General features: G+C 39.6%; 2 protein-coding genes across 4 annotated transcripts in view; one reads left to right on the top strand and one right to left on the bottom strand.

Annotated features, from left to right (window-relative positions):
• The window catches only part of slit1a (slit homolog 1a (Drosophila)), a 53,122-nt gene extending 50,357 nt beyond the window's left edge, over positions 1 to 2,765 (top strand). The window contains exon 37 of the mRNA XM_043255117.1: positions 223 to 2,765. Coding sequence (XP_043111052.1) covers positions 223 to 461 — 239 coding nt within the window. The 3' untranslated portion in view covers positions 462 to 2,765. The remainder of the gene's footprint in view (positions 1 to 222) is intronic.
• On the bottom strand, positions 2,212 to 20,067 carry wu:fc17b08. Of its 3 annotated transcripts, XM_043255112.1 has the most exons (7): positions 19,315 to 20,067; positions 15,981 to 16,046; positions 9,841 to 9,920; positions 9,415 to 9,547; positions 8,805 to 9,098; positions 8,624 to 8,720; positions 2,212 to 8,492 (listed from the first exon to the last, which is right to left on the bottom strand). In XM_043255112.1, the coding sequence occupies exons 1-7, from the start codon at positions 19,409 to 19,411 to the stop codon at positions 4,214 to 4,216; spliced, it is 5,046 nt and encodes a 1,681-aa protein (XP_043111047.1). In that variant the 5' UTR covers positions 19,412 to 20,067; the 3' UTR covers positions 2,212 to 4,213. The 3 variants fall into 3 exon arrangements, with proteins under 3 accessions (XP_043111047.1, XP_043111048.1, XP_043111049.1); XM_043255113.1 differs by lacking the exon at positions 9,841 to 9,920 and having other exon boundaries at positions 19,315 to 19,390; XM_043255114.1 differs by lacking the exons at positions 8,805 to 9,098; positions 9,415 to 9,547; positions 9,841 to 9,920; positions 15,981 to 16,046; positions 19,315 to 20,067 and having other exon boundaries at positions 8,590 to 8,702.
• Between the last annotated feature and the right edge of the window lie 91 nt (positions 20,068 to 20,158).

Genomic DNA, 20,158 nt, shown 5'->3' with positions numbered 1-20,158 from the left:
ACATTAAGTGCAAAATAAGAAATAAAAAAAGGAAAATAAAATATACTATAACCATTTTACAAATATGGAATTGCTCCATATTATGGCCTCCGATCGGTTTTGAAATGCGAGCAACAAAAGTGTGACTCCCAAATAAACAATACCAGAGGGTTAGTTACATTTCTTTGGTATTACTAGCTGTCTGTTGGCCATTTGACTTATATGCGGTTTCTTCTGTTTTAGAGTCCGAGTGCCACGGTGAGCCAGTGCGGGACTTCTACCAGGTCCAGCGTGGTTACACCATCTGTCAGACCACACGCATGGTGTCATGGGTGGAGTGCAGTGGTGCCTGCGACACCGGCTCCTGCTGTGCCAGTCAAAGGATGAAGCGCAGGAAATACACTTTCGAGTGCAGCGATGGCACGTCCTTCAGCGAGGAGGTTGAAAAGACCATCAAGTGTGGCTGTGTGGGGTGCATGTAGAACACAACCACTAGCATCACCACCTCATCACAGTCTGACAGAACCGCAGAAAGAGCCATCACAAAAAGTCAACAGAAGTAGATTTCATCTTTCATTGGGTATACAGAGACATACCCCCCCCCACCACCCCAACCCTTTATATTTCCGCCACAGCCGAAATTCCAACCCCTTTTTGTCCTTTGGTAAGGTCTCAGAAAGGTAAAATAACACCAAGTCTGCTGAGAGGAAGGCGAGCGAGGTGGCCCCTGGCTTGTTTCAGCCCAAAAGCAGGACAGTAGTCAAGTATTAGAAGAAAATGATGGTCTTTTTGACTCTCTCTGCAGTGCAGGACGTGTATTTGAGCACATAAGGCTCCAAAATGGTGACGAAAGGAACATCCACATTTCCACCATGCCTGAATAAAACTATATGTATGATAAATGGAAGAATGCATCATCAGAGACATGCTGGTCAAATAAAACCAAGACGTGCATGGAACGACATGCTGTCTTACCAGATATTTCCAGTCATTTTGTGTTACGGGTGGCACACGGGACTCTTCCATGCGTCCCTGACCCAATTCCACTGCAAATATGACATCCTATATAAACGACATGGGGGCCAAAAATACCCAGAAGCCTTCCATGCGAACGTGTGAAGAGCTCTGCGGCGCTCCTGGTGCCATAACATAGAGTTACGTTGTTGGAGGGGAGCTTCTTTACTATGTCTTGACTTTCGATAGATCGAGACAGCTGAAGAAAATCAAAGTCCAATAAAAGGATCCATTCGATCTATTCCATATAGTGTTTTGTCATTCCATTACCTCAAACAGAGAACTCTACAGAATGTAAGGGAGAGCTGAAGTCAAGCGCTAGATAGATCTCATCGCACCGTTTTCTAAGATGCATGCTCATTGTCATGTGATGTCTGGATTGTGGTTAATATTAGTACTGCTGAGCAGAAAATAGAACATCGCTTATCGAAACACTGCTAAATATGCAACGCCACTGCAGTTTTTATATTGGTCAGTGTTGAAACTGTTTGAGGGGTACAATATGACTATGGGTTATGACCACAACACTGTACTCTGTACTCGTCGAAGTGACAATTCTCCCGCGGATGTAACCGTAACGATTTCCCAGATTCCACCAAGTTCTCTTTTTGATTCCTACAGTATTACCTCTGCAAGCTACTGCGTTCATGAAGGTTTGCAAATTGCCATGAACATCGTCCTAGGATTAAAACATAAATAAGTGCAGTTTGGCTTATTTCATTTAATTTCGGTGGGTGTTTATTTTTTTTCGCGTTGATTTCCTTTTCCTAACTCCCTAGACCTTCACTTTATACAGAAATGCTTAACAGATTCTAATATATATTTGTATTTCATTTTGGTATAGTATTTTTATATGTTAAAGAATAAATTTGTGTTTTCGGGATTTTACTATCAAACAGCAGTGTGAAATTCGGTAACTTTTGGTGTTTTATTCGGTCATTGCTTATGCAGGCTACAGTGGTTTGAAACTGGCCAAAAGCATAGATAATTACTAGCCTATTAGCCTTATTGTAATAGGAGCCAGTGTCGATTTGTTTTGGAAGGTTTTTTTGGGTTTTTTTGATTGTAAATGTTGTCTTCCATGTGAATACCACATTTAAAATATCTTTGTGGTTGATTTTGTAATTATTTATTTTAAGCCAGTCCAGATAGAAAGCTGAAATTTCATTTATGAGTATGCTTATTTTGAGTTGTAATAAAGCAGAGAGGAAAAAGAGGTCAAGACAAGGCATTTAATAAGGGTAGCTACTATCCAGTCCTCATAATAAAGAGCAAGTCAATAGCCCGACGGTTTCTGTGACTAAGCGCAGACCAAAACAAACTACTTGCTTACGATGAGAACTAGCAGTAATTTAATCCTCCATACATTCGTTGTACCACATGGTTGGTTTCTCCACAAGGTTTTGTTTCACTTTTGTGGATACTTATTGCTCTTATTGTACACTGAGGTACTGGGAATGAAAGTTAACGTCAATGTCATTGCTTCAGTGCAGACAAATCATTGGAAAGGGTTACAGACTTTTCATGTAGATTGCATGGGTCTGAGCTAACTTTGTGCCAGTCACAACCATCGCGTCATGAACTCAAGAAACTTTATTGTGAAAGATACTGTCGCTGTTGCATATAGAACATTTAAGAGCTCTTGCTGTTTATTCTTCTGATGTTACGTTGATAGTTACATTGACTAACTGCAGTTACTCCGAATGTAAGTAGCGCCACCAAAATGTTTACTGAACTTCCTCCTTTTTCATTCATTAAAATGTGTGATTATACGAGTGTCTACGTCTGCTTTATCAAAACTATAAAAATGTTTAAGCTTAAACAATGTGGTTCATGGCACAAACAAAGCACTGAAAAGGCAATAAAACAAACAAACCAAACAAATATTAATGATTCACTCTACATATATTTCCTGTTGTATACATATATTAACAATGCACGTAGAAGCCAGCATTGTTAATATAACCTTTGCTCTTCTTTACCTTATTCACACACTTCAGATTCTTATCCAGACTCGCTCCTTATTTAATGAAATATTGGAACCCCTCAAAAATGCCCTAACAAAAGACAAAATGCATAAAAATCAAAGCAAGTTGATTCACCTTTATATATAAATATATCCTACTTGCGCAACTCAAACCATATAAATGGGCTACGTTCTTCAGTCCTGTGATGGTATATGGAGACTACATTTCAGAACGTTTCAAAGTCAAAAAAGGAAAAGACATAACATTAACATATACCATTTTATAAATTACTAATAATGAGTAAGCTGGGGGTTAAAAACACATTACACACCGACATCACATACATTTAACTTCTTATGGTCATCTCCAACTAGCCAAACCCCCCAACATTTCCCAGCCAATTAATCCAGTTTTAGAAAACACGTAATCTTGCATAGTTTTCTTTATAAAACTGTCTTTTTATGAATATTTGAGAACATTAAATTTAAACAAATCTAGAAACTTGTGCATACAGTACGTATGGCCTCCCTCTAAGAGGAGGAACAAAACAATAACGCTAGACTGAAAATATTAACTACGACATTCTTAAATTCAATTTTGTCTTATACAGCCCTGAAGTTCAATTTAGAATAAAAGTAAATATGAAGAAGTTTGGGACAAATGTCTCATCTATGTGCAAAATGAATGAGGCTTTATTGAGGCAACCTCAATCACTTATAAATACAGATAAGAAAAAGGCACATTATTCAGGTTACAAAGCCACTTTAATTAGCTAAAATTATTAATTGTTTTAGAACTGTGGATCATTCCTTAAATAATATCTGGTTCAAAAGTCCAAGCTGTTGTAATAATAATAATAATAAGCTATACAATGTAACGGTCAAACAAACAAGCAAGTTACTGGGTTATTTATAACCCATATTTAAAATGCCCCATTAAGAACTTTTATTTCTTGACTTCTTTTTTACATTAATGGCTCTATCAAGAAAAAAAGTTTTTTCCCCCATAACAAACAAATACGTTTCTTTAAGCATAATTGGAAAAATGATTGACACTTAAAAGAACAAACTCTGGAAAATATTTTGCCCAAAACTAACTAACAAAGACGCATCTTTCTCAGACGACAAATTCAAAGCTCTGAAAATGTGCTGGCAAGCTTTAAAAAAATAGCTTCAAAAATTATTTTCTGAAAAGCACCCCTTGTTCTTATGAAACATTTCTACATGAGTTTCTAGTACTCCTGTACACATTTTTCAAGGTTTTGAGGTCCTAGTACGTTTTGTGGGAGTGACCAGTGGTTCCGAGCCTCGCTTTGTGGGAGATTTGGGAGAGGAGGTCTGTGAAAGGGTGCCCTCCATCTTTCTTTGAGACCTAGTTAACACTTGGTCTTCCGAAGTCAGAGGTTTAACGTCCACATCTAAAGATTGCGATTCTAAATTATTAGGGCCTTTTTGAGACACCGGTTTCTTTGTGTCAACTTTAGTCAGACTTGCTTTTATTTGCTGTGCTTTATCAGTTCCGGTTTTGATCGGTATCTGTTTTTTACTCGAGGTGTTTGTTGAGGCATTCTCACCGATGGCTTTTGCCATTCTCGTGAGTGCCTGCAACCTCTTCGGAGGGGCACCGTCTTTGTTCCTTTTCAAAGCTTGTTGTTTGAGGGCAGAGTTCGTTTTTGCCGTCTTGGTCAGAGATGAGATCCTCTGAACGACCACACACTTTGACCCTTTACGTGTCGGCAGTTTTTGTTTGTTGGCTTTCTTTGGAATTATTGTCGCCTTCAAATGAACACCTTTGAAAGTTTTCTCTTTGCATTTCTTGTTTTGCTGAACCTGAAGCTTCTCACGCATGTTGGAATATTTCCGAAGAATTCTAGCACTCGCTGGATTTTTCACACTGCCTGTGGTCGGGACAAGGCTCTCGGGAGCCTGCGCCAGCGTCACTCCAGCAAGACTCTGTGCCTTTGTACAGATTCGTGTGGCAGTCGTCGGTTCGTGCTTTTCTTTACTCTTCATCGCAGAAATACCCTGACCTAAAGCTTTGGAGAGGAGCCTTTGATTCTTGGGGTTGTTCTTCACAGGTGACGCAATAGCAAACTTTTTCAGGTGCTTCTTCAACCGTTCGGCCTGGAGGCTCGGAAATATCCCGTGAGAGGACCCTGCTCCTGCTGCCGAAGAGTGAAAGCACAACTGCGTTTCAGATGGAAGTCTGGTATTGACCTTCTTAACAATTACAAGAGATTTGGTTTCAGTCGACTGCAGGAACCACCTGCAGATACTAGACAAGTCAAAGGGCTTCATGAATAGCATTTGCACAGGGGATAACTTTTGTTGTTCCAACGGCCTTGACTTTCGTACTCTACGTTTGCTTTTCCAGATTTCTTTGAGCCTATCTGCCTTGTTTTTGGGTTTTGGTGCAGGCTGACCCTCCTTGTCCATTGGAACCCAACTTTTGTGCATTTTATCAAACTTTGTATTTAAATTTGAAATTAACTGCTGGTGTTTTTCCCCCCTTAGTGCCTCCAAAAATTTGGGGGGACTGCAAACAAGAGGTTCGGTGGTCTGAACACTAGCAATGCGAAGAGAGTCATCTGGCAACTTCAATGAGCCTCTTATTTGGGCCTCCACATGCTTTTGATTTTGGATTTTAAGTTTTGAACTCAAGGGGCTTTCTTCAGCTTCCCCACTTGACGTTGAAACCCTTAGCTGTCTCAGAGGACGTTTATTTCTATTAGGGGTTGTTGTTATTGTTGTTAAGCCACAGGAATTGTCAGTATTCGGTACATTCCCTCTTCTCAACGACATGCGTCCAGGGCTTTCTGATGCATCTACAGGAGCAGATTTGTTGTTATGGGGCTGTTCTATAATTAAACTGCCACTGCTTCTTAAGGGCATGTGCCCATTGGCTTCAGTTTTTTTACTACAGGTAGTACTAGAGTGAGAACTGACAGGTTGTTCACTGATAAAACTTTTACTGGAAATTTTAACAGGAGAATCTTTAGTAACAGTCGGTTTAATTGAGCTAACAGTTCTGCTGCGTAGAGGCATATGTGTTACTGCCTCTGAAAATGTACACAAATCTCTATTAGATGCCTGCTCACTAATAGAGCTGCCATTTCTTAAAGGTTTCTGCCCCTGCTTCTCTGAATGGCCCTCTGTCAGACTGATCAATTTGCTACTTAAAGTCCCTTCATTGTTACTTCTGCTTCTCAAAAGCATATTTTCAGAGCTTGGTGGGGACTTTTTTATAGGTGAACAGTCAACGGGACTAGTTTTGTTTCTAAGTGGCATTTTTTCAGTGCTTTCAGAGGCTTGATTGTTCAGTTTGTGGTGCTTTTCATTCTCTGGGGTGGAAACGGTGTTCACAGTCTCTGGAAGAACCTCAGGTGACAAAACACTTGGTAAATCATTATTGACTTCGACACCTGGACTTGGATGCTCATCTCTCCCAACAGCGGTTGCAGTTCTTGAGTTCGGTCTTGATTTGACTGCATGCTCCACAACTAGCCCATTACAAGTTTTGGCAGCAGGGAGCTCCTGTGCCATTTCAAGAATGTCTACAGCTTTCAAATCAGGCTCCTGCTCAGTATGTGCATTTGTTTCAGTAGAATGAGCCTTTGGACTTTTATCATTGGCATGATCAAGTTCAGAAGCACCACACTTCATAGAGTCTTTTGTTATGTCAACATTGCCTTTACTTCTACTACGCAAGCATCTGTCTGAGGGTGCTGCATGTTTTGCATTGACAACTTTTGAAGTATGCAGATCCATGTCCTTCTCTTTGCATTTCAGAAGTAGTTGTACAGTAGAGACTTCAGTTAGGCTGGACACAGCTGAATCCTCTTGATTCGTCACTGGTAGTTCAGAAGAGCTTTCTGTTTGGAGATCACTTTTAGTGTCATGTACAACTTCTTTCTGAGCACCTCCATCCTCCTCAGTGTTTGCCCTTTTTTCTGATGAGTCGGATTGTTCCTGGACAACTGCTGCAGTCTCAGTTTCCACAGGGGGTTTTATTTCCCTTTCATTTCGCTGTTCTATGTCAACTTTAGTACAGCACTCTTTGGCCATGTTAGGCGACACATGGATCAGTGATGGCTCCAATGATTTATCCTCACAATCAGCCTTTCTTTCTGTACCACACACCACCTCTTCTGGCACGGGCCCAATTTGGGAATCACATCCGTTTTTCTGTACAGTGAGTTCTGTCATTTCGGGGCTTTCTTCTACCGCGTCAATGCGTTTTTCTGAGATCAAATCTGGTTGCATGGTTAATCCATTCTGATTACCTGACAGTTCACTGAATACTTGGCCATTACTTTCAATTTTACCCGTCTGACTGGTTTCCACCATCAGACCCAGACTTGTTACTTTTACGACATCTCCTGGCATTTCATTCTCTGCCATCTGCTCCGATGGTAATTTTGGAATTGCATTTTTCATGCAATCCCCTGCAAAAGGTGTGTTTACTAGAGGTACACTGCCAGACGTAGAAAGGACCTGCTTTGGAGTCACTGAGGTGTATAAGTCTGGCATACGAGCTGGACAATTCCCACTGGAATCTCTTATCGATTTACCAGCTAAGGTACGGACTGTTTTAAGTTCCAAGTACTCCTCCACATATTTGTGCCCCCTTGTGCTCTTTCGGGCATTTTGTCGTGGATGCAGTCGATTTCGAGACTGAGGCTGACATTCTGTAATTGATTTTCCAATATAAACTAGGTCACAATGGCTATCGGAATTATTTATGAGATAACTTAAAGAGCTATTCCTTTGTATGAGGCAAGAAACTTTTCTGCTTTTCCTGGCTGTTCTTGGAGATATTGGTACAACAACATTTGACGTCTTTTGAATTGTGGAGGGTTTTACAACAGCATCAACATCTTCATTTTGTGCAAAGCATTTCTGTGAGTATTTTAACATATCTGCATGATCAGACACTGTAGTACAAGTTGGCAAGCATCGCTCCGTACTGCATAGACACTTCTGAATTTGCTGAATGCTTGAACCTAACACTGTTTTTAATCCTGGATTATCAGTAGTTGCCTTTGTCATGACAAACATTTCTGTTGCAGAACTTACATTTGCACTATCAATACCTGTTCCACAAGATGCAGATGACAAAATGTCCACTTTGCCAAGCTCATGTTTTTCAGTCATTCCCAGTGCTATAGTAGAAACATCAGCCTTTAACATCTCTGCAGTAGGTTTTTGAATGTTTGTGACTACAGATGACTCATGAGTCTTACTAATGCTCACAGCAGCTTCCACGGAGCATGTTCTCTCAGACTGCTGAATCTCAGAGCTGGTTTCAAAAGATGCATAACTGCAGCTGGTTGTCGCCTGCTTCTCAGACAAATCCGGAGTGGCTGCTTGGAAATGGTTGGACGCAGCCACAGTCTTGACTTCGCTTTGTAGGAAGCCTAATGCATCAACTATTTGGTGCTGGTGCTGCAAACACAGCCTTGACATGAACTGTTCCAAAGTGTTCACAGACTGTAGATCTTTTACTTGAGCAAGACTCAGGTCAATGGAGTCCCTGAAAGATCAGGCAAGAAATTAGAAATATAAGAGACACATTCTCAACTGTAAAATACCGAAAAGGTGTTGATATGTGATAAGCAAATAATATAAACCTGGTAAAAAGAGACTGTATATATCCTGATCTACCTTTTGACCAAATGTGTAGTTGGGCTGGCTTGAGAATTCCTTAAAGATGTATGGCCTTTGTTAAAATTCTTCTTCGTCGAAAGATCAAGAACTCCATCTTAAAAGACACAAATATTTAAAAATTAAAACCCATTTCTTTTTACCTAGTAGCTCTTTACATTTTTATAATTCTATACTGCACCTTGCTCAGTATCCTCCACTTTGATCTTTCTCAGAGAGAGGTCCAAAGGGGCATCTTGGTCCACCATGATGAACTTTTTCTGAGCAGAAGCAACAGATTCTGTTTTGACAGCAGTGGATGAAGTGACACAGCTAGTTTTCAGAATGCTTTGGTCCTTTTTTCCATTGTTTTGAAGGGAATCCTGAGAGCAGTTGTTTCTTGAGGTATAATATGAAGCCAACTCATTAATCATCTGCTGTAAGATACCACAAGCCACCACGGGGATGTGTGGATCTGGAATTCTTGGTGTGTATTCTGTTGACAGTGCAATTAAGCATGTTATTAAAATGAAGTGAAGCACAGAATAAAATAATTATCAAAGCCTGAAAACAGTTGACAATGACTTTATTGAATGTCCTGGAAATAGAACAGACTAGAAAGGAAAATTCTGGCTTGGGGTAAATAAAACTATTATACCTCTGCTAAATGCACATTAAAAGAGAGATTATTCAATTTACTTACTCTGGACAGTACCAGTAACACTAAGTACAGCAAAAGTTGCACTCATTTCAAACACTAAAAAGCACCAGTTCATTTTCAAACAAACGACGGACTGTGCTTTTATGCTCACCTTTCCTGTGTAACACTGCATTCAGAAATTCCTCTGACTGCCACTCAAGTCTGTTGATATTAGAAGGATCTTTACCTAGTAAAGGTTTCCCCCCACTTTCCACAATTTGTTTGTTGAGTGCAACTACATGTTCCTGTTCAAAGAAGGAAAATACAAAGAGAGTGAAGGGTTGAGGTGTGTGTTTTACATACTTAAACATACATGCAACTTAATTTATTCCAAAATCATGGAAAAGGAAATTAACATTGAAAATGCTAAATCAATAAAAGCACTGTATCCACATGACTTAGATCAATATTATAGCTAGTATAGGAAAAACAGACAGCCTAAGGTAAAAAAAGAAAAAAAGATCAAAGCGGTTCTTCCAAGGTGTCTTGACATATCAGGAAAAGGGGGGAAAGTGTAAATGAACAAAAAAAAAACTACCTTCACTTTTTCTCGTCTTAAGCAGCAGAAAAGACAATTTTCATCAAATGACCAATTTGACACACTTGCAGGCTTACAATCTGTGGATCCAAAAGAAGAGGCAAAATTCAACTGTGTGTGCAAGAAAGGGAACTTGGAAAAAAAAAGAAAAAAAAAAACCCTACAAATTTTACAGTCTACCTAGCTCTCTATGTTGGGAAGCATGACTTTGTCAAAGTTAAAATGCAAACAATCAAATCAAAAGCATCCTCTGACAGCCAGCTCAAAGAGGATATTGTTTTGGTTGTAACGTTGAACCCTTTGGTCTAGTAACATTGGCTGGACCAGATGTTTTGAATTGGTCATGTTGATCATCCAACTGGACTAGACATACGGAATAACAGACCTTTTTACAAATTTCTTTGGATTTTAGAATTGGAGTGCTTTCAATATACGAAGAAATATTTTGAGCAGTGTTTCTGGGCAAAGTAATTTTGCCATCAACGGGTAACCAGGTGAGATACAGGGCTCACAACCAACCTGAAGTATCCATGTCGAAATGGGTTTCCCTTGGTGGGAAAGTGCCCACACAACATTGCTCAAAAAGAGTTCATGAAGGTACATAGCTGCTAAGTGCATGGCATCTGTTTCTTAGTTCAATGTTGAGCAGGTGGATTGGGATTTGGATTCATTTCAGGGTATTAAATATCAGGATCAGCTCAAACCGTTTCAGCAAGTAACAGCACTGCACAAGTAGGCGATAACCAGAAAGTGTCTTTGTGTGTACAACTCTCATCACCTATTCTAGAAAGACAGTGGTCTAGACTTAAATTTTAGGGCTGCACAATGTATTAAATATGACAGTCATGCCCATCTTGTCAGTAAAGCCGTTTCTCTTAGTAAATCTCCATCACCTGCTTTCAGGTGGAACAGCATTTACTACACAGAACCGTAGTTCACTGACAACCACAGAACTGGCTTTACTGACTAACAGTGCATGATCCTCACACTTGCTTATTTCACAGTCCTTGTAATGTTGAATGAACGAGTTCAGAAAATCTTCAGTTTCTTCAGCTGGATCTATAGGGATTGCCTGCGTTTCTTCTGCTGGCAGTATGAGTTTGTCTTAAATTCGGTTATATATTTACTGCTGATCACAGAACTGTGCTTCACTGACAACATGTAAATGACAAAATCGCAGTTTATGCCTTATACTCAACAATCAGCCCATGACGGACAGATCGTTAAGGGCTGGTCCGTGGAATCCGAATTCTGAAGGAACCTGACTCTCTTTGGATGTCATTTTTATTTCATTTAGCATGTAATGCCTGATAAAACAGCATTTGTGAGCGGAGCGCTGCATTGTGTCAAAGTCTCTTTAAGACACGTCATGTCACTCGGCGACCATCTTTGAAGCGCCTCCTGGGCATCCAAGCGCAGCTCCAATCTCTTTGTATTGGGAAACATCAAATTCTCCCAAACTGTTCACTAAGCTTGCAATTAAATCTCAGATATTTGTAAATCACCAAATGAAATGACAACACCTGTGCAATAATTGTTGTTTCTTTTGCTAAAATAGAGCTACAAAAAGCTTATTTCTCAGGGGTGATCAGCCAGTGCACATCTAAACCCACATCTCAGAAAGCTGACTGTTTCTATAGCAACCAGAACTTCTAACGACAGATGCGGTGATGTGCCGACTTCACAGATCAGGGATTGGCCATTTTATTTAGAAGTCTCGATTTCTGTGTACTTGAACAAGAAAGTCTGTATACTTGCTGTACAGAAAAATATTTCTATAGAAAGTGAAATGTCTACTTTCAAAGGAACCAATTTAAATGGAAAATATATTCTGAGATTATGTAATCTATAAAAACACATGTGCCTGTGTTTTTACAGATTACATAATCTGAGAATATATTTCCCTAAAGCAGATATGTTAAGTCAGAGTTGAAGACAAAGTCAAAAAACAAAAGAAGGCAGTCGTTTATCAATGAATTCTTAATGTTAATTCAGTCTTCTCTCTGTTTTTACCTGACACTTTCATATTCAATAGCCTCAGCCGGTAAACTGTAGCAAGTAAGGCCATGTAGGCAGTTAAAGGTTTATTATAATGATTTCAATGGTTTATTAATAAATGTGAGATTACCAGAGTAACGCTTCAAACAAGTGACTAGTAAACCAGAACAATCCTTAAATAGGGCGGCCCTAGCAATAGATTTATATTCATATATTATTTATATTCAAGTTTAGGATAATACAATGTAATTTATATTCATATATTTTGATGTTGCAAATGCATCTAAACAAAGAACAAAAAGTGAGCTTCTGCAGAAAGTGCATTATCCATGCCGTTTCTCCAAACTAACTGCATCAAATGGAGCCCAATCGTTCTGGTATAATTTATTTTTTAGAGTTTTTACAACAGTAACAAAAAACGGCAGTGCAAAAGTTTATTAAAGCAAAGTCTTCTCCCCTGAAATAAGGAGAGTCTAATGAAAAAGACAAGTTCCCACGCATCCAAACATTCTCAAAAGAGCGCAGAACCCATAAGACATGAGGGAGATCACCATCACGGATCACGAAGCAGCATGCACACGTCACGAGACACAGAACCTGCTGTTTTAATGATGAATGAGGATTATAGGGCCGCCCCTTAACAGTCAACTAACCATTTGTTGACTAATTGTATTAGTCTTTTAAAAATAACTGAACACATTGGTGAAGTCATTCAAATGCTCTCCTATCGTTCATCAACCCCTATATGACATGCACACAGCGTCACTGATATAAAATGTTAATCAGTTTTTCCCAGGAACATGTATAATCATCTGCTGGTGTGATGGGGCAAGCTTATGCATGCACTTGAGCGCTTACTAGGAAATGTAGGCCATCAAAAGCTCATTATAAAGATTTAAATGGTTTATATTACTAATACATCAAACGAACAACTACCAGTCAACCAGAAAGAGGGCAGCCCTAGAGGATTATAAACTATACAAACGTTTCCTCATTTGTAATAAACTATGCATTAGGGGAGCATTTTATTATTATAAAATTACAAAGGTTCACCTTGCAAAAAAACAAAAACACTAAAGAGGTTAAACTTATGATTTGAGTTAAAGTTAAAATGATACTTTGTCCTCATGCAACCAGGACCGGGCTACGAGTCACCATTTACTCTAGTAACACTCACTGCACTAGTACGTGTAAACCTTACATTAAACGTAGACATGAATTAGAGGTTTTAAAAGCAGTAATGGAACATACGTAAAGAATGTGTGTGACATTTATACTACATGTATTTAGACTACTGCTTTTCATACAGACCCCTATATAGCTCCAGGTAACTTTTATCATGTTATTGAGGTGATTATTGGTTTGTGTTTTCACTGCAGTTTAACATCACTTCCTGTTTAATGGGGTGTGATGATATTGATGATCCACTCCTCAGCTGTCACCGAGAGCAACGTCTGCACTTCCTGTTTGTTTAAAAAGAAGGGTGTTCATTCTAGTTCTTAGGATTATTGTCTGCTTTTATGATTATGACGATTATTATGCATTTAATCATTCCACAACATTATTAACGTATACAACCACAGGAACACTTTATATATTAAAGTGTTATTTATCGCTGGCTTTTAAAGAAGAAATAAAGAATGCTAACCAACAATACAGCACTAAATAATAATAAAAGACCATCTCTCCTCTGCTCTGTAAACATCGGTGACAGTATTTCTATATATAATTTCTTTTGGACCTGGGCTAGAGAGTTTGGAAACATGGTGAAAAACTGGTTCACTGTGGTTGTTTCTGATGAATAGAGTACATAAAGTTAATGAAGTTTTATTAATACACAGCTAACATTAACTTTGATTGAACCGGTTACTAATGATGGAAGTCATCCATAGGTCTACGTAGTCTATTCATTTTAATAATGTTTATTATCATTTAAATGATTTTACATGTTGCCTGAGAAAAAGATTGTTTTGGTTTGAGAGATGGAAGATCACGCTGTGCACATAGTATACACACCTTGAGGAGAACACAAACGTCTTGAGAACGTGGAGTAACCCTGTGAGGTTTAGCGGATCCTTAACGAGGGGTTAACGTTGTTTTAAAAGCACGGTTTAATTGCTGGATCCCTAGCTCGTTCAAACAACAGTAGCATTCGATCCTCCGCTAGCTGTGCTGGTTTAAATGTGGCAGGTCTTCTCTGATCCGGCCAATCAGTGATCAGCAGAGCTTACACACACCAAGTGACCTCAGCCGAGGTGGTACTGAAAGAAAAGGGCCAGATACCAGGTACTGTGCCCTAAAGTGAGCCCCCATTCACTCTGCATCAGAGATCATCTCCCAGGATCTCTTTCATTTAGTTTGAGGGTAAAAGAAAGCATTCCCCTCTCAGGGAATCTTTCAACTTGCTTTAATTAATTACACATGCTTTCTGATTGGTGCGATCACACGTCATCATGTTTTCCAGATCGGACGCACCGAGCGCTTGTCAGATCACAAGCATTCTGTTTTCTACCTTATAATGCTTCTTTTAGGTTTCGTACATTTAAATACGCAAAAGTTCTAGCAAAACCATACACTTATAGTTTGCTAAATGCATGCTGATATAGAAAAGGCAATAATGATCCTTACAAATATAATCTGATGACGTGCTTTAATTTCAGCATATACAGACTGTGTAGGTAACTAAGAAGTTCCCTCTGCTCTTCTCTTACTTCAACGTGTTTGAGGAGGAGAGGATGAACTTCTTGTAAATGTCTCAGCTCTGATTCAGAACAAACTAACATGGAGGAGCCCATCACTGGTACAGATCAACTGACACGGCCATTATAGAAGGGTATAAAGGGAGTATGTTTGTGAATACTCATAATAAAAAAGGAAATGGTAAATAAAAGCAGTCCAAGTGTCACAGCGCATATATATATATATATATATATATATATATATATATATATATATATATATATATATATATATATATATATATATATATATATATATATATATATATATATATATATATAGCCCCTCATCTGACCACTGGACCATCTACAAAAAGATGTTGTGCAGCAGGGACATATATAATGCTTCTGTGTTTAACACCCTTTCAACTTCTGGGATTATTTTCATGGCAAGAAAAATGATGTCTAAATGATATCGTGCTTTTAGAATTACTTCTGCTAAAAACTCCTAAACTATATTTGGCTTAACTCTTTAAAAGAGTTAACCACATAAAAACTAGCGTATCAAGATGAAACCAGCTAAAACGTAATAAAACATGCTAAATGGATAAAGGGACTTGGCGGAGAGATGTAGTCAAGTCTATTAAGTCTAAATCTTGAAGCATCTGTCACTGTGATACAACCACAGGGGAGGAACAAATCTGAATGGATATTTTAACATTTCAGAAACAGAAAGTAGCTGGACGGCACTTTGAGGGTAAAGGCTGTATTTCTGCTGCCGGGGAGGATTGTGCTTTGATTCAGAGCAGCTGTGACGCAGCACACGGCGGTGATTCTTAAAACACACTCAAATTCTTAGTATTTTGAAGTGCCTACAAAAACAATAGGTGTGTGTATTCATTATCGTCTAATAAAAGTTCCATCCATTTCCACCGGCAGGAAAATATGGACAGCTAATAGAAATCCTTTAACATTTCCAGGTCATATTCTTTTTTCAGAGAATCTGATAAAACCTTTGTCTAGTGATAGCTAGGTCTGGGCGATCTCATCAGGAATCAGATATCTCCATCACCTTTCAGAAAGAGCATTCCCCGGGTTTCTCCTGCGTGAGAGCCCTCTGGCCTCGGATGGAGATTCGCTTCACTGAAAGATACGCCTAGACTTATGAAACTCAACATTAGCGTGATTCCTCCCCCAGACCTAGTGAATACAGCAGTAAAACGTGTTTGATAAAGGAGGCGTGCAGAAGCCACTTGAACGCATTTCACAGATTATTAAAGCATAAACACGATACCTTCCACCCTGCAACGGAAGAGCGAATGATGTGGTTTTAATTGAGAATTTGAGACCGTTTCCTAACGAGCTTCCTCACACAAATTTCCATTTACTGCCTTCAGTTACAGGAGACGTAGTGCCCTCGTGTTCATTTCTGAACTAACTGAATAACATCTCTGAGGAACATACCTTTTACAAGCCTGAGGTCCTCCAGAACTTGTGTTTCAAGAAACACTTCCAAGATATTGTCAAGACCTATTTTGAGAAGAAAAGAGACATGTTCAAGTAGTTTCTTAGAATAAAGTACGTTAAAAAATGATTAAGAACAACAGCAGACCACTGAGGACACATGCATAAGAATAAATTATTGCATTTATTTGAAGCGTGTGAAAACGCTCTTAAAAGGCAAAGCATTAAATATTAAATGCCATTAGACACTGCTAATGCAGAATTAGTCCATAAGACAGATCCCTTGGAACGAGTGGAAAGTTAAGTGCATGAAATTATCAACAACCCAAAAAAAGTAACGTAAAATAAGTTTCTGACCTCATATGTTTTTATCTAAATGTTAACTGGCTCATCTGGTGAAATTACCCATTTCTCTCTGGCAACTTATACCGAGTTTCTACATGAATGTAGGTCATAACAGTAGTATAGTATTAATAAACTGCCCCTTCACGACTCATGTTGAGTTTGCATACATGGAGTACAAATGTCAAAATAGGCGATCGACAACTGAGGCTCAGACTGCAACCAAACATAAAACAAACCTAATCCTAACCATTAAGAGCATGCTATCAAATTATATTAAATCTTAAGTATTCAATTACACTGGCTCTCAGTCACTAAATGTATACGCACATATTTTCACGAATAAATCATGATTCATCAAGAAAAATTCAAGAACAACTGAAACATGTACTCAATCACGCGTGGCCAGGGCCTTATCAGCTCGTATAAAGAACCCTACATATGATTAGATATGTTTACAGTGTGGGTGAAAAGGATCTAGACCAGGGGCGTCGCTAGACTACTTGAAATGGCCTGAAAACAGGATGACCGTCGGTTAAAATAATGAGGATTGAACTTGATGACTTAAGACGTAGACAGTAAATCACGGACCAAACTGATTTTTGAGGAGATCGAGCCGGGTTCGATTCTGCCCTTTACCAAACTTCCTTCTTTTTCAAATCTCACATCAGGGCTTACATTTAACAGTGTAAACACAACCTAACATTAAAGTACTTTGCAATTTGCGTAAAAAGCGAGTAAGATTAATAAATGCCGTAGAAGTACTGTTCATTCTTAGTTCATGTTAACTAAACTTCTCACTGCTTTTATTATCTCAACGCCATAAGTATAAGAAGTTAAGAATACTTAAATATTTTTGAACGCATACATGTGTACCTCCTTCAGGATTGTTGCACTATAGATATAGTGGTTTAAGCAACAGAAGTTAGCAAAAGCCCTTCTATGGAGCTGGTTTGGGCGTGTGTTATCCAAATCACTAACCTCACGCAGATATAGAAGAACTCAGAAGAACTAGTTTAAGAAGAAGCTCATGTGTACGCACGAGCTCGGCGGAAAGAGTTAAAACGTGAAAAACGTATGCAATTATTAGTAAATGAGACCCTCTGACTAATAAAGCATAACTTTTTTAATGCTTTTTTTTTTTTTTTTTTAAAGATAATTAATACGCTTGGATGTGTTTTAATTATCATAAGAAAAGATCTGTCACTACTTCCATTCAATACGGCTTCACTAGCAGCTTGCTTTTGATCGCTCGCTATAAGCAACCCTAGGAGAACCGAACGAGGAACCAGTGATCTGATCACGTTCCTGACATTTGAGGGCATGGTGGCAGGTCAGGTGACCCGTCAGCAGCCGTTTGTGGTTTATCAGGACCTACAAACACAGTGAACTGAAAAAACAAACAAACGCAGTCCTAGCGCAGTGGATCAGGCGTGTATTTACAGCTTTTACACCATATTACTGTAGCCACCGAAGGCATCCCAAATAGAGATGTCAATTCCGTACTCAAACACCGTTTCAATTAATCGTTAACTTTAACACTACAAAATAGAGCCACTGCAGTGCCATATATTCACTGGCATGACTAGATATGCAGAAGCCACTGAAAACAGCAGCTTCCTCAAAGTCTAAATCTTTTCTGAAGACTATTGAGCTGCAGAGAGAGAGCGACTCGACGGGGTCAGCTGATCCATGCAGAAATAGTTACCATGAATGTGTTGAGGAAAACAATAGGAATATTTCAATGATTTACTAATAAACTAGTGTTTACTGAGTCCATGCTGCAAAGATAAGAGGATTCTCACATCTCCTCACAGACACGTCTTTAGAGACTCATCTCTACGGATTACGATTATAATGACAGTTTTCGATGCATTTCATTAAGTGGTCGTTCAAAGCTTTATCGTGTCATATTTATTGTCTATAGTGTTGTTTCATTATGGTGAAACGCTCCTGCTCAAGACAAGAAGGTAGAAACGGCATCATTCTTTGATAAAATGCAACGTTTTGACCAGACTAATAAAAGTATAAAGGCTCTACCTACTTCCTACTAAAGTCTCTAAGACAAGTCACACGTTTCTATAGCAACCGGCACTTCTAACGGTGATGCGTTGACCTCTCAGATCAGCGATTGGCTGTTTTATTAAGAAGGCGGGGATTTCTTCTGATTGATCAACCATTTTAAGCATTTTTCTCCCTTCAGAACTATTAGAAAAGTGACATTACTCTTACCTTACCTCACGCTATTTTGCTTCCACTAAAAAATGCAAGTTTTATCTAAATACACATCAGTTTATAGGGACAGGCGAACAAATGCAGAAAATTAAGGCACATATCATAATCTGTCTCTGTGTCAAAATGGGCATATGAGAGATAAACATAACTGTTTGCTGTCTGCTGAGGGACAGAGAGCTCTCGGCTTTCACCAGAAATATCTTAAGGAGTGTTCTGAAGGTCTTGCAGGTCAACATGAGGGCGAGTGATGAATAAGAGAGCTTTCGTTTCGCGGTTTACTCTCCCTTTAACCGAGCGTCTCGGATCTGAGGCGCGTGACGTCACAGGAGCTCTCAAACGCCGCAGATGACGCACTTCCGCCCTCAGCGTGCTGTCCTTTCGGACACAGACCTGTCCGTCGGTCCTGACGTCAACCTGTCAATCACGCTCGCGCTGCACTGCACGTGAGCGCGCATTTAAAAACAACAACTTTCGAACGGACGCGAGCGCGCACAGACCGAACAGCACTCAGACTCTATCGTTAACGTTACATGAAGTATCTTGACGAGAAACGGCCCGGGCGTCGCTCGGGAAAGCGACAGATCACCGCGCGGCTGATCTTCGAGGATTACTCGATGAACGAAAGGCAAAGATGAGCGGGGTTTATCCGATTCTGACGGTTAACGTTAGCATGCTAACTGCAGGAATTAGCACCCCCTGACTCTTCAGCTGGGGTGAACGAGGAAAGGAAGCGGCCGGCGGAGTCACGTGCTCTTACCCAAACGGTGGATGAGTTCAGACCTCCATCTGTCCGCGTCGCGGCGAATAATAAACCTCTCGTTCGCGCAGAGCCGCTTCGCGCACAAACTCGCCATTTTCTACTGTGACTCACCACGGGAGCGCGCCCGTCCGCTCATAGCGCGAGCACGCAGCGCCTGGGCGTGACGTCACGGCGTGCGCGCGTTCTCCTTCGACAGCGCCACCTTGCGCGTGCGGAGAAAAGTGTGTCGAAGTGACCGTTCACGCGTTCATGGGCTCAAAGCTAGCGTGGTCAAACAGTTGGAGCTAATCCAAAGCTCAGTCCTTACCAGGGCAAGAAAATATGATCATATTGCCTCAGTATTACAGTCTCTACGCCGACTACCTGTTCAGTTCCATATACCTAGGGGGCATCCTAATGGTTTGGCTCCTAACTAGTCTTCAGCCATGCTGTAATCCATCTCTACTGGATCAGTTGTGCGTTATCTTTCTCCTGCTTTTTGAACAGCAGCTAACCGTGTCTCTGTTGGCGTCTGTCACCAGGTTTATTATCAGGACCTCAGGGACTTTAGTCTGGATCCAGTCCTTACAAACACCTGAGAAGATGTGATGCCAGCCCTCAAACAACACACAAAACTAGCATTAATCACAGTTAACATATGATCAATACGTCGTTAACTAACTGCTACTACTAAACCTTTTTGTTATATGAACACCACTGATCAGCTTCTCCTAAATATAGTGTATAAATACACCTGAATTGAAGCGAATCCACTCAAAATATTATTATATATTTCATTATGAAGAAATATAATAATGTATTAGTTATGATATTAATAAATAGTTATAACTGTAGAGGTATT

This window comes from Puntigrus tetrazona, chromosome 13 (assembly GCF_018831695.1).
Source record: "Puntigrus tetrazona isolate hp1 chromosome 13, ASM1883169v1, whole genome shotgun sequence".
In the NCBI taxonomy this organism is placed as follows: Eukaryota; Metazoa; Chordata; class Actinopteri; order Cypriniformes; family Cyprinidae; genus Puntigrus; species Puntigrus tetrazona.
The sequence above is the reverse complement of the archived record's forward strand: the minus strand, read 5'-3'. Positions and strand labels throughout refer to the sequence as shown.

Excerpts from the sequence above, each read along its gene's own strand:
- wu:fc17b08 (XM_043255112.1), bottom strand. The coding sequence starts at position 19,411 with ATGGCGAGTTTGTGCGCGAAGCGGCTCTGCGCGAACGAGAGGTTTATT. Across the intron at positions 9,548-9,840 it reads TAAGACGAGAAAAAGTGAAG|GAACATGTAGTTGCACTCAA; the intron begins GTAGTTTTTTTT and ends TTCTTTGAACAG. Across the intron at positions 9,099-9,414 it reads TGCAGTGTTACACAGGAAAG|AATACACACCAAGAATTCCA; the intron begins GTGAGCATAAAA and ends CACTGTCAACAG.